Source organism: Protobothrops mucrosquamatus, unplaced genomic scaffold (assembly GCF_001527695.2).
Source record: "Protobothrops mucrosquamatus isolate PMUCROS unplaced genomic scaffold, P.Mucros_1.0 scaffold993, whole genome shotgun sequence".
Taxonomy (NCBI): domain Eukaryota; kingdom Metazoa; phylum Chordata; class Lepidosauria; order Squamata; family Viperidae; genus Protobothrops; species Protobothrops mucrosquamatus.
In genome coordinates, this window is record NW_015387232.1 from 370,506 (window position 1) to 384,190 (window position 13,685).

At 47.4% G+C, this 13,685-nt stretch overlaps 1 protein-coding gene across 1 annotated transcript in view; it reads right to left on the reverse strand.

Moving 5' to 3' along the window:
- Nucleotides 1-12,893, reverse strand: part of BAG6 (BCL2 associated athanogene 6) — a 51,925-nt gene extending 39,032 nt beyond the window's left edge. Inside the window, exons 1-4 of the mRNA XM_029284829.1 lie at nucleotides 12,778-12,893; nucleotides 7,236-7,330; nucleotides 4,127-4,244; nucleotides 2,182-2,402 (exon numbers count right to left, since the gene is read on the reverse strand). Coding sequence (XP_029140662.1) covers nucleotides 2,182-2,402; nucleotides 4,127-4,244; nucleotides 7,236-7,313 — 417 coding nt within the window. The 5' untranslated portion in view covers nucleotides 7,314-7,330; nucleotides 12,778-12,893. The remainder of the gene's footprint in view (nucleotides 1-2,181; nucleotides 2,403-4,126; nucleotides 4,245-7,235; nucleotides 7,331-12,777) is intronic.
- Nucleotides 12,894-13,685: the final 792 nt, after the last annotated feature.

The following is a 13,685-nucleotide window of genomic DNA, read 5'->3' on the forward strand; positions in this document are numbered from 1 at the left end:
CCTCTGTTAATGCAGCCTAGCACTGTGTTGGCTTTTTTGGCAGCTGCAGCACACGGCTGGCTCAGTTTTTCCTTTTAGACCTTTAGCTTCTCATCCAAGAAACCTCTTCAGCTCTGACTGGATGGCGGGGAAATGGAAGGATTTATATTCCTTGCAGACAGCTGGCCATTTGTGTTCTTTTAGATCAGGGGTGTCAAACTCAATTTCATTGAGGGCCGCATCAGCATTGCGGTTGCCCTCGGGGGGGCGGGGGGAGGGACTGCCAGGGTGGGTGCAGCCTACTGGGTGGGCGTGGATGGAGTGGGTGTGGCCTACTGGGTGGGCATGGCCAGCTCTACATCATTCGCGTCAAGGGTGCCTGTGGGGGCCTGGGCAGGAGTGGGACAGATCTGAGGGTCTCTGGCAGAAGGGGGTGGGACCGGGGCAAGCGCCAAGGCATGGTCCATTTCTTCATTCCTCACAAAGGGTGACACCTCCCCAGCATGCACCCAGGGCGCAGGGCCGACACGGCAGGGGTTGGTTCCTCGCTGTTTCTAGACGGCCTTGTGGAGCTAAGACTGAATGCGTTTCAGCATAGATGGCCACCACAAAATTGTACATTGGCTCCCGGCCGGCTTGGGCCAGGGCCAAGGCAGCGGGGGCCGTTCCCTCACTGTTTCCAGGATGGCTTCGCGGGCCACGTGAAACCACTTCACGGGCCGCATCCCGCATCCGGCCCCCGGGCCTTGTGTTTGACATGTCTGTTTTAGAGAGTCATTGAGGGCGTATAAATACAAATCCTTCCATTTCCCCGCCATCCAGTCAGAGCTGAAGAAGCTTCTTGGATGAGAAGCAAAAGGTCTTCAAAACAAAAAACAAGGAAGTTCAGTTGCCTCCTAAAAAAAGCACCTTTGGGGCCCTCACTGGAGGTAAACCATACCGACTTCAGAGGGGGCTGAATTCTGCACACTCAGAAACGTAAATCCTCAAGTATGTAGCTCACATGATAAACGTCCCTAATCTTTACTACTCAAAGCATATTTGCAAGCCTGTGTAACTTCAGAAAGGGCTCTCGCAATACCGCCTTGGTTCCTGCTTTGAGGCCACTCTTGTTTGCAAATACAAACCCTCTTCCCAAACTTTGCTTAAGATGATACAGGCTACACCTAGGCCAGGGGTAGGCAACCTTGGCTCTTTTATGACTCACGGACTTCAACTCCCAGAATTCCTGAGTCAGCTATGCTGACTCAGGAATTCTGGGAGTTGAAGTCCATGAGTCATAAAAGAGCCAAGGTTGCCTACCCCTGGCCTAGGCGATCCATCAAGTCAAAGATACGAGAGAGAGAGAGAGAGAATACAGTCCCAGGAGGTCCAGCCCCAGAACTGTCATTTCTTAGTCTGGATAAAGACAGGTAGCCCTCGACTTACAGCAGTTCATTTAGTGACTGTTCAAAATTACAACAGCACTGGGGAAAAAAAAATAACCGATGACCGTTTTTCACACTTAGGGCCGTCGCAGCATCCCAGTGATCACATGATCAAAATTCAGATGCTGAAAAACCCGTATTTATGACGGCTGCGGCGTCCCCCGGGGTCGTGCGATCCCCTTTTGCGTCCTTCTGACAAGGGGGAAGCCAGATTCGCTTAACGGCCGTGTGGCTAGCTTAACCACTGCAGCGATTCGCTTAGCAACTGTGGCGAGAAAATGGGCCTCCCTTAACAAACGTCTCACCGAGCCACAGAAACGTTTGGGCTCCACTGTGGTCGTGAAGCCGAGGGACTACCTGCACGCTTTTAGATCTCCCCAAGCAACAGGAAAGAAGGTTCTGTGGGGGATTCAAACCCTCTTTCTCTCTGTCCGTTATCAGCCGCACCACACACAGGAATCACAAAGAGGGGGAACAGAGGGACAGCCAGGCTAGGCTCTGTTCTGGTTGTACCATGTTGTTCACGACACAATTCTCCGACTCAGAAATGACAGTTCAGGAACAGCTGGCGTGGACTCCACTCTGTGCACAGAGAAGGGAGGAACCCCAAACTGCTAAAACGCCCCACCACCACCCCAGCAGCTCCCACTACAAAGTAATAGCGTACAAGCAAGTTCCTCCTCGTTTTATTAACGGGAAGGGGGGCTAAAGCGTTAGGGGGAGCCCCGATACTTCCCCTTGCCCCGCAGCGGAGCACTCTCTGGCTAAAACTCACTTGTGTGGGCGGCTGTGGGTCCATAATGCTTACTGGTAAGTTGAAGGTTCCCACCATAACGTAACTGTTGGCGTTGCGGTCATGGACAGTGGACCCTGACCCCCGGGGTCCTGTGTTGTTGTGAGGAGCAGAAGACAAGCCTGCTCCTGACGGTCCCCCCAAGGGCGACTGGGTCTGGGGAGGTGCGCGTTCCACCAGGTGGATGACCTTGCCTCCAACATCTGCCAAAAAAAAAACACAAAACACACACAGAGACACACACACACCGGGATATATAATCAGATTTCCTTAAAGGCGTTTTCATTCCAAGTCTAGCTGCCTTGAAGCCCATTTTAAGAACTGGAAGTTTTTAAGCAGAGATTGGACAGCCATTTGTCTGAAACGGTACAGGTGGTCCCTGACTTACAATAGTTTGTTTAGTGACAGTGCGAAGTTACAACAGACCTGAGAAAAGTGACTTGTATCCGTTTTTCACATTTATGACCGTTGTAGCATCTCCACAGTCCCGTGATTTACATTCGGACGCTTGGCAACTGACTCATATTTATGACGGTTGCAGCGTCCCCGGAATTATGTGATCCCCTTTTGCGACCTTCTGACAAGCAAAGTCAATGGGGAAGCCGGATTCACTTAACAACCACTTAACAACTGCAGTGATTCGCTTAACAACTGTGACGAAAAAGGCTGTAAAATGGGGCTAAACTCACTTAACAATTGTCACACTTAAAGTTTGGTCTCAATCGTGGACTACCGGCACTGATACATACAATATAATTATAATTATAGTAAAGTTGGAAGGGACCTTGGAGGTCATCTAGTCCAACCCCCTGCTCAGGAAGGAAATCCTATACCGTTTCAGACAAATGGCTGTCCAGTCTCTTCTTAAAAACTTCCAGTGTTGGAGCATTCACCGCTTCTGGAGGCAGGTTGTTCCACTGGTTAATTGTTCTCACTGTCAGGAAGTTTCTCCTTAGTTCTAGATTGCTTCTCTCCTTGATCAGTTTCCATCCGTTGCTTCTTGTCCTGCCTTCAGGCGCTTTGGAAAATAGCTTGACTCCCTCTTCTTTGTGGCAGCCCCTGAGATACTGGAACACTGCTATCATGTCCCCCCTCGTCCTTCTCTTCGTTAAACTAGACATACCCAGTTCCAGCAGCCTTTCCTTATATGTTTTAGCCTCCAGTCCCCTAATCATCTTTGTTGCTCTTCTCTGTATTCTCTCTAGAGTCTCAACATATATATTATAACACATTATATATATTACTATTATATTGTAGTATATATGTACATTGCACAAGATGTACATACATGTCCAAACATGTACGTATGTACATCAAGTAGGAAAAGAATTGGTAGGATGTTAAAATAACCAGGATATGTATAAGCTAAAAATTATTGATAAATGTAAGAATGTTATTTTTATTTAATTGATATAATAAGAATTGTATTAGTTTAAACATGAGACAGTAAATGCTAAGGGGAAAAGAGAGGAAATATTGAATGTGGTAGTTTGAGACTTGCACTGAAAGATGTTTGCGTATCATTGAATTTTCGATTTAACTCAGCCACCACGTTGCTTTTTAAACACTTAAATGTAAAATTAGAAAATCAATAAAACATTAAAGAGGGGGGGGGGAAGAATTGGTAGGGAAAAAGGCAACCACTTTAGGTCTCAAAATCAATTTCAAAGTTTTATTTCAACTATTTTGCACTCCACCCAGGGTTCTGAGCCTCTGCCAAAATCACTCAAGAGCAAGCACCTCCTGCAAAATACGAATTTCATTCTGGGAGTGAAACTATGGAAGCAGAACAGTAACATGTTGGAGGGCTTTTCCCAGCGTGAACTTCCTCCATGGCTGTTTTCCGGGGTCAGAATCCCTCCCCGTCTCCCAAACCCCTCCTCTGTTTACTTCAACCCAAGCAACCTTCTCTTGCTTCCTGACTCACTGTATTCTTTTAACTTCTTGTCGTCTTGTAGGACTCTCCCTTGATAGATGAGGCGCTGCTTTTCGGAGGGAATGCTGACTGAGCCTGCTATGTGCTCCTTGAACTCTTTCACTGTGATCTACGGAAAACGGGGGAAAAAAACATGCCAGGAAGTGTTGTTGTTCCTCCTCCTCCTCCTCCTCCTCCCCCTCCTCNTCCTCCTCCCCCCCTCTCCTCCTCCTCCTCCTCCTCCCACTATTCCTTCACCAGAACCTGGCCCCTCTATGGCAGCTGCTGCCTAGGAAAGCCCAAACAACGAAGGAAGCTCCTCACTGGCTCAAGGTTGACTCAGCCTTCCATCCTTCCGAGGTGGGTAAAATGAGGACCCAGATTGTTGGGGTCAATATGCTGACTCTGTAACCCAGGGGTGTCAAACTCAATTTCATTGAAGGCCGCATCAGCATTGCGGTTGCCCTGGGGGGGCCGGGTGGGTGTCGCCAGGGTGAGTGCGGCCTACTGGGTGGGCGTGGATGGAGTGGGTGTGGCCTGCTGGGTGGGCGTGGTCAGCTCTACATCATTCGCGTCAAGGGTGCCTGTGGGGGCCTGGGCAGGAGTGGGACAGATCTGAGGGTCTCTGGCAGAAGGCGGTGGGACCGGGGCAAGTGCCAAGGCATGGTCCACTGGAGGAGCCTCACTGTTCCTCTCAGGCCATGCGTGGGGGGCTGGATGGTGGCGCGGGCTGCCCGGAGCCCTGGGCAGCAGAGGTCAAACGCCCAGCCTGGCCCTCGAGCACCTGCAGCACCAAGCCATTTCCAGACGGCCTTGTGGAGCTAAGACTGAATGTGTTTCAGCATAGATGGCCACCACAAAATTGTACATTGGCTCCCGGCAGGCCTGGGCCAGGGCCAAGGCAGCGGGGGCCGTTCCCTCACTGTTTCCAGGATGGCTTCGCGGGCCACATGAAACCACTTCACGGGCCGCATCCGGCCCCCGGGCCTTGTGTTTGACATGTCTGCTGTAACCGCTTAGAGAGGGCTGTAAAGCACTATGAAGCGGTATATAAGTCTAAGTGCTATTGCTATCTCTGTCTGTCTGTCTGTCTGTCTATCTATCTAAAATTTATTGGCCACTCATCTTACTATAAGGCAGTGGTTCTCAACCTTTTTAATGCTGCGACCCCCAACCGGTCGTAAGTCGAGGACTAAACTGGTCGTAAGTCGAGGACTAAACCGGTCGTAAGTCGAGGACTACCGAACCGGTCGTAAGTCGAGGACTTTCCCTGCCTGGGAGCGCCGCGCATGCGTGGTTCCGCCCCCTGCGCCAGCCGAGGCGTAGCTGGCAAGCGGCAGAGACGGAGCAGGCCGACCACCAGCTGGCCCAGCTCAAGGGAGGTAAGGCACCCGCCGGAAAAGGGGGAAAAAAATGGCGGACAGCCTTGCTTGGCGACCCCCGTGAAATGGTCGATCGACCCCAAATGGGGTCGCGACCCATAGGTTGAGAACCGCTGCTATAAGGTAACTCTGGGCGGCTTAACAGTTACATATACAGTTAAAACATAAAAAGTTAAAGTCAGACACTAAAACCAAGGACACATGGGGAGAGCGGGGGGGGCGCAGAGGTGGTGGAATCTGTTATTACTCAGTCAGTCACCTCCATTGCGCTATTCCCCCACTGGAGCCCAAAGCCGACTGGCAAAGCCACGTCTTTAGGCCCTTACGAAAAGATAGGAAGGTTGGGGCCAACTTCACATTGGGGGGAGGGGGAGAGAGAAGAGATGTTCCAGAGGGCAGGACCAACAGCAGAGAAGGCACTCCTCTTGGACCCCACCAGCCGGAATAATCGGGCCAACGGGACCCAGAGCATGCCTCTTCTGCCGCCACGACTGGGAAGGGCCAATCCCAGTAGGGCGAGACGGTGCCTCAAGAAATCTAAGCCCATCTGGGCTTTAGTCCCAGAAGTCAGGATGGCATCATACTGCCCCTCCACTAAAGACTTGATTCGTGGTAAGGGAATCCTCCAGGAATTTTTGGCTGCTGCTTCCAATAAAACCAAGTCATCAGCAACTTGAGAGTAGGCCACTTCCAAGAATATGTCTTCTTATTCACCACTCTAGCACAAAGGAGATTTTCCTGCCGGTGGAACTTTTTGCTCCTCTGCCTGGACTGTAAAATTTAACTTGCCTCTGTGACATGCAGGGGGCTCTTCCCCTCCAATGATCTCAGCTCTTTAACAGGAATAATAAATTAAAATTCATACGCCACCTGACTCTCCGCAACTTATTTTAAATACTGGGTTAGTTTAGTAGTTTTGAGATTTAGATAACTGAGCTGAATAGGTAACTTTCAAAGATGAACAGATAGATTAAAAAGTTGCCTGATTTTACTCCACATCCTATGCCGGATGCCAAAAGAAGGGCACGTGGTCCTCGACTCACAATGATTCGTTTAGCGACCATTCAAAGTCACAATGGCACTGAAAAAGTGACTTATGACCGGTTTTCACACTTACAGCTGTCGCAACAGCCCCGTGGTCAGATCAAAATTTGGACCCTTGGCAACTGTTTCATATTTATGACAGTCGCAGCGTCCTTGGGGTTGTGGGATCACCATTTGTGACCTTTCCCGGCCAGCTTCCCACAAGCGAAGTTAATGTGGGGAGGGGAGGAGGAGCCAGATTCGCTTAATGACCTCAATATTCACTTAACAGCTGCAGTGATTTGCTTAACTGTGGGCCAAAAAAAAAAAGGTCATAAAAATGGGGCAAAACTCAGCCGCTGCCTTGCTTAACAACAGAAACGTGGGGCTCAGTTGCGGTCGTAAGTCGAGGACTACCTGTACTCTCACTTCCTCTGGGAGGAATTAAATATTTAATTACTCCTTTCAAACTTTGGCCTGCAGGTTATTGCATTTGTTCTTCAAACCAGCCCTCTCCTGAATTCTCTTTTTTTATTTCTTCCTGACCAGCAAGTAGGCCCAGGGGGTCTTCTGCTCATAATTCTTTACCTTAAAGCAGGTTAAAGTGTGAGTTCTGCCAAGCGACACCAATACACCGTTGAGATACACCAGGCATAAAACAGCCACGGTCCCCCCCCTCCACTTCACAGCTGCAATCCAAATTTAGGGGATCCTACCTCCCCTTCCACCGTGAAGGTTCTTGTCTGAGAGTCCAAGGTCTTGATCATCACCTCAAGGTTCTCCAGCTCCGCCATGGTAACTACAGATTTTTCTGTAAGGAACAAGAAAATTGGTAAGTTTCATTCACGGAGGCTGTAATTCACAAGCTTAGCCTTTCCAGAAAAAAAATGGAAGCAATATCTAAGAAAGAAGACAGCCGATTTTCCAAATGACTCCTTAGTCTGCATTTTAGGGAAGCTGTTATATAAAAAACTCACCCATTCACTATAAGGCCAAGGTTGCCTAATCCTGCTATAGGGTATATGAAGGTTTAAAAAGTACCATTTCTTCTGTCTAGCATACAGCAAAACATATATAACATGAATCAGGAATCATTTTACAACAAATTTGAATTGTTTCTTTGGAGAAAAATCTATTCGTAACGATCGGTGTTACCCAGATAAAAATCTTAGATATCCCAGCAGTATAATTCACTTACTGCCAGAAATTTGAATTAGTATTATTACAAACTTCCATAACTCTGACAAAAATCAGCAATGGAGACTTCCGTCTTTTCTAGAAAAGAGACACTAGTGCCAATAACCACACTCGATGAAAGAAAGTCTGCTAGAATTTCTTAAAAACACATTTGTTGAAAAATTCTCACATTCGAACTTGACTTCCTTACTTACAAATCATTCCATCTTCTGATGGCCTCAAGCCCTTATCAGTAGTATTTTATTTTTATTTATTGGTATTCTGCCATTAGCATTACAAGTAACGCAAGGCAGTGAATGTATCCAATACACCAGGGGTCTTCAAACTTGGCCCTTTTACGACTTGTGGACTTCAGCTCCCAGAATTCCTCAGCCAGGCAGGCTGGTTGAGGAATTCTGGGAGTTGAAGTCCACAAGTCATAAAAGGGCCAAGTTTGAAGGCCCCTGACATACACCTTCCTCCTATTTAACCTACAACAACCACCCTTTGAGGTGGGTTGGGCTGAGGGAGAGTGACTGGTCTGAAGTCACCCAGCAGGCTTTCATGCCTAAATCAGGACTTGAACTCACTGCTTTCTAGCTGAGTGCCTTAACCACTAGACCAGGGGTAGGCAACCTTGGCTCTTTTATGACTTGTGGACTTCAACTCCCAGAATTCCTCAGCCAGGCAGGCTGGCTCAGGAATTCTGGGAGTTGGAAGTCCACGAGTCATAAAAGAGCCAAGGTTGTCTACCCCTGCACTAGACCAAACTAGCTCTGTAAACTGCTTTTAACTGGTTATCTGTTCTGCTTCATGATGACAACTGTGTAATCCATTAAAACCAGTGGAACAACCTGCCTCCAGAAGCGGTGAATGCGCCAACACTGGAAGTTTTTAAGAAGAGATTGGACAGCCATTTGTCCGAAATGGTATAGGGTTTCCTGCCTGAGCAGGAGGTTGGACTAGATGACCTCCGAGGTCCCTTCCAACTTTATCATTATTATTATTATTATTATTCTATACATATTTCCTTAACAGAATTAATCATTATAAAGAAAAGTTATAAAAAAGAGCGTTGCAATATTTTGATACCAGGCATTAATCTGTATACTTCCCATGTACTTTTGGTGCTGTAGAGAAATCTCATAGGTCGTACATCTTGCATTTTACCTCCTTTAGCTTTATACCCACATGCAGTGTGTGCATCTCTGCTGTTCTAAGAACAGGGGCTTCTACCCACAAACCCTCCTGTCATAATAAATCGGTCCCTCTCTTTCTTCCTTTTCTTGTTCTGTCCACACCGCTCCCACTATAATTACTACATATAGTCCTCGACTTGCAAGAGTTCATTTAGTGACCGTTCAAAATCACAACGGCACTGAAAAAAGTGACTTACAACCATTTTTCTCACTTACGACCTTTGTAGCAGCCCCATGATCATGTGATGAAAATTCAGATGCTTGGCCAACGGTCATTAAGTATGAACCAAGATGCTTGGTTCATACTTAATGACCGTTGCTGGGTCCCAGGGTCATTGGGATTACCTTTTGCGATTTACCGACAAACAAAGTCGATGGGGAAAAGTGATTCACTTTAACAACTGTAACTTATCAACGGCAGTGATACACTTAACTGTGGCAAGGTAAGTCGCAAAATGGAGTAAAACTCACTTAACAAACGTCTCACTTAACAACAGATATTTTGGGCTCAATTGTGGTCGTAAGTCAAGGACTACCTGTACTGTATTTCTTGAGCACTGAATACATATTGGGTTTGTTTTGCCTACAGATTTGCCTACAGTTGGGAGTCTAATGCCACAACAGCATCAAAAACATTAGTAAAGGCACACACCTTGAAAGGTTTGAAATGAATGCTGTAGTGCAAACTGTTCATTATGAGTTTTCAAATTCTATTTATCCTGGAGACTGAGTCCTAATGAACACTGTAAGGCCTGATAAACAAGATTTGACTAAGTATACAGTTTCCCTTCTTCATGGCAGAAAGCTAATAACTCCACAAAACTGTCCAGCCTATATATGCTTAGGTTAATATTATTTGCAGCCCAGAAGGAAGGTGAAATCAAGTTATACATTGCTTTTATGGTCTGGGAAAAATTCTAACTGACCTCCAATGACCCAACAAGCAGCAATTTAAAAGATGTTCTAAAACCCTAGAAGGAAGAACAAGAGAAGAGAGAAAAAAACCACAGATTATTAACAATATTCATTTGAAGGGGAAAAAAAGGTATTTCTGCAATCCTATTCCTTGGAAGAAACTCAATTTTAATAAACACCCAGATATCAATAAATAGCGTGAGTAAAGTATCCTTTAGCTTTATAAATAAGACTACAATTAACTATTCGTTTATAAGTAAACTAAAATCAATACAATTATTAGTAAGGAAACATGGCTAGGGTTAGAGTTGCTGAACCTCATTTCACCCAGCCTAGCATTGATCACAACCTCACATTCCCTGGCAACCATTACTGCCCTTTCCAGAAGGGATCAGGTTCAAATCCCTTCCCTACCATGCAGCTCCCCAGACGGTCCCTCCAATTAAGTCTTCATGTAGTTTGACCTAGAGCCCACTCTCTTCATTAAAAGCAAATTTTGCAATTTTTTTTTTAATCAACATTTTTTCCAGTGCAAGGAGTTGATTAAGTAAGCCATTAAAGAACTCTGGGATTCAGTCCATACTAATGTTTAAGTCAGGCATGTCCAACCCATGGCGCCCACAACCCACATGTGGCCCTGAACAGCTAATAATGCAGCCCCACAAGATCGTAAACTTTTCACGTTGTTATTTGTATACCTTAACTATGTTATATATTCTATATGGGGCCCAAGACAACACGTCTTCACTCAGTATGGCCCAGGTAAGCCAAAAGGTTTCACACACCTGATCTAAGTAGTATTTGATCAAGAGAAAAATCTAAAAGAATTTGGAAGGGATTCACCCCATCTCTCCCAAACCGAATGGACAAGAATAAAATGTCCTGTAAGCCAAGCAGCAGAATTAGCCCATCATCTCTTTTCAGGTCAAAACGGGATTCACCTCTCCAATGTCGCATGCCATCAGCAGAAATACTATAATGACCTACCTAAAAAGCACATCCCTAAGACTCTCACAGAACGACCCTTTGTCGCTGACAAAAAAGAAAGACTATCACCAGACTGTCCCAAAGGTGCTTTTTCCAAAAGACAACTGGACTTTCCTGATTTTTTTTTCCCCCTTTGAAAACGTTTCACTTCTCATCCCAGAAGCTGGAATGAATTTTCTCTTTTCAGTTCAGAACAACTTTCCCCTCTCTAACTTCTGGTACATCATCAGCAGGAATACTGTAACATCCTACCTAAAATGCACACCCCTTAAGGCAGCGGTTCTCAACCTATGGGTCGCGACCCCATTTGGAGTCGATCAACCATTTCACAGGGGTCGCCAGGCAAGGCTGTCCACTATTTTTTTTCCCCTTTTCTGGCGGGTGCCTTACCTCCCTTGAGCTGGACCAGCTGGTGGTCGGCCTGCTCCGCTCTGCCGCTTGCCAGCTATGCCTCGGCCGGCGCAGGGGGCGGAACCACGCATGCATGGCGCTCCTGGGCAGGGAAAGTCCTCGACTTACGACCGGTTGGGTAGTCCTCGACTTACGACCGGTTTAGTCCTCGACTTATGACCGGTTTAGCGCTCGACTTACAACCGGTTGGGGGTCGCGGCATTAAAAAGGTTGAGAACCACTGCCTTAAGGCTCCTAAAGAACCACCCTTTGTCACAACTGACAAAAAGAAAGAATATCACCAGAATGTCCTAAAGGCGTGTGGGGTTTTTTCCCTCCCCAAAAAAGGCAACTGGACTTTGATTTTTTTTCTTCTTTTTGAAAGCATTTTGCTTCTCATCCAAGAAACTTCTTTTAGCTTCTTCTTCCTGGATGAGAAGTGAAATTTTTCAAAGGCCAAAAAAAATAACAACCTAGAACAGTGTTTCTCAACCTTGACCATTTTAAGGCATGTGGACTTCAACTCCCAGAATTCCACAGCCAGCAACGCTGGCTGTGGAATTCTGGGAGTTGAAGTCCACATGCCTTAAAATGGTCAAGGTTGAGAAACACTGACCTAGAAAGTCCACTTGCCTTTTTTGGAGGGGAGGGGAAGCACCTTCAGGACAACCATAACCTGGATGACTGACCTGGATCACAACCTGGATGACTTATCACCCAACTCCCATCCAGCCACTCCCAAAACAGCCACTGGAACCTTCTGCAAATGGGGGATTTTGGGGAAGCCCCCAATTCTCTCCAAAACAGGGCTAATAAGCGAGTCTCGTCCTGAACGAGGGCTCAGTCTCAATAAGCCTCTACTACCCCAAGTGCGATCCCCTATCCAAGGATGATGGGACTTGTTCCCCCCCCCCCAACAACATCTGGAGGACCATCATTCAGTCCAACCCTGCTTTCTTTTTTTGCTTCGATCCCCGGATAATCTTCGCCCCATATACCCCAGGACAATGCTACGCTCCCACGCCGTCCTCTTCTACACGCTACACGTATTTCCCAAGAGGCGATCGTGAGAAGGCAAAGCGATGGGGGCGTTTGCAGCGCAAGCCCCCCCCCTTTCTTTCTTTCTCCTCCACTCCTTTCCCCCCCCCTCTCGACCCCCCCCCCAGGTAATTTGTTACCCTGAAACCCCCCCGCGTCCTTTTCCCTTCCCGTCCAACAGGAATCGGTTCCAGCAAAAAGCTTCTCCTCCTTCCGCTTCCAGGAAAACTTCCTGCCGAAAGAGGGGGAGGGGGGGGTGTTAAAAAAAAAAAATCACATACAGAAGGGGGAAACCCTCGCTCCATAGAGTTAGCGGACAAGAAAACGGGACACACCTCCGGGTTCCCTTCGCCGATCGCAGGCTGAACGTTACACCCAAAGAGGCTCACATTATTATGTGTATTTGTATACCGTAAGCTTTCATATGCGGCCAACGAGTCCCTTATGGCGGACTGAAAGAAGCAACGACGCTCTTCCGCCCGGGATTATCAATGCGACGGTTTTTTGATGCCGGAAATATCGGCCCCGTTTCATTTTTGGCCCACTTCTTTACCTCTCTGACCTACGCTTGCGTCGAAGCGAGTCCCCGGACGCTCTAAAATGGTGGCGCTTCCGCTTCCTTCCGCGGCCACGGGTAAAAAAGGAGGGCGTCCGATTGCCGGATTCTCCCACCGCAGGTCCTTCCCCACGAAATCCTGCTCCGAAACTGATATTGGGACCAAACAGCCGCTGGCCTCGCGGCTGGAGCGGCTCCTGCCTCCCGAAGCGCCGCCTTCCCGGGCGTTCAGTCACTACGCATGCGCCTGGAGCCCGCTAAGCCCCTTTACTTGCGACTGTTCCATTTCCCATTGGTTGTCTAAAGGAGTGCCCGACGCTTCTCAATTAAAAATTTCGGTAGGAAAAGGGGGAGAAAAAAAAAATCCCGGGTGCTGATAAAAGTTTCCTCGGCTTTGTTAAAAAAAAACAAAACTTTCTCAGTTCATATACTATTTAAAATAATTCTAAGCATCTGAACTAAGCTAGTACGTCTGAAGGAATGCCTTAGCCGAGCCTCGGACGCGGTGGGAGGGGCCAAATAGCTTTGCCGCTAGAAGGCAATATTTGTAGCTTTACGTCCGCGCGCTATTGAGATGACGTAATACGTATTCCTATGACGAAAGAGCGGCCGTTTTAGAAAAAGCGGAGGGATGGAACCTTTGTGGTCGCCATGTTATTTAAATTAGATTATCCGCCTCACCCCGCTTCCAGCCCGGGAAAGTGAAGTTTAGTCTGCCATCTTTATTTAGGGTTGTTTCCCTCTCCCCCCTCCTCTAATATGAAGACACGGGAGGAGGAGTTATATTAGTCTGTGTAGAAGCCATCGTTTCGCCGCCATCTTTGTTTTCGCTCGTCGCTTAGCGACGATTGGCCAATGGCAACCAGCTGCAAAAGCCTGAACCTGTTGGCATTTAGTTTTCGGAT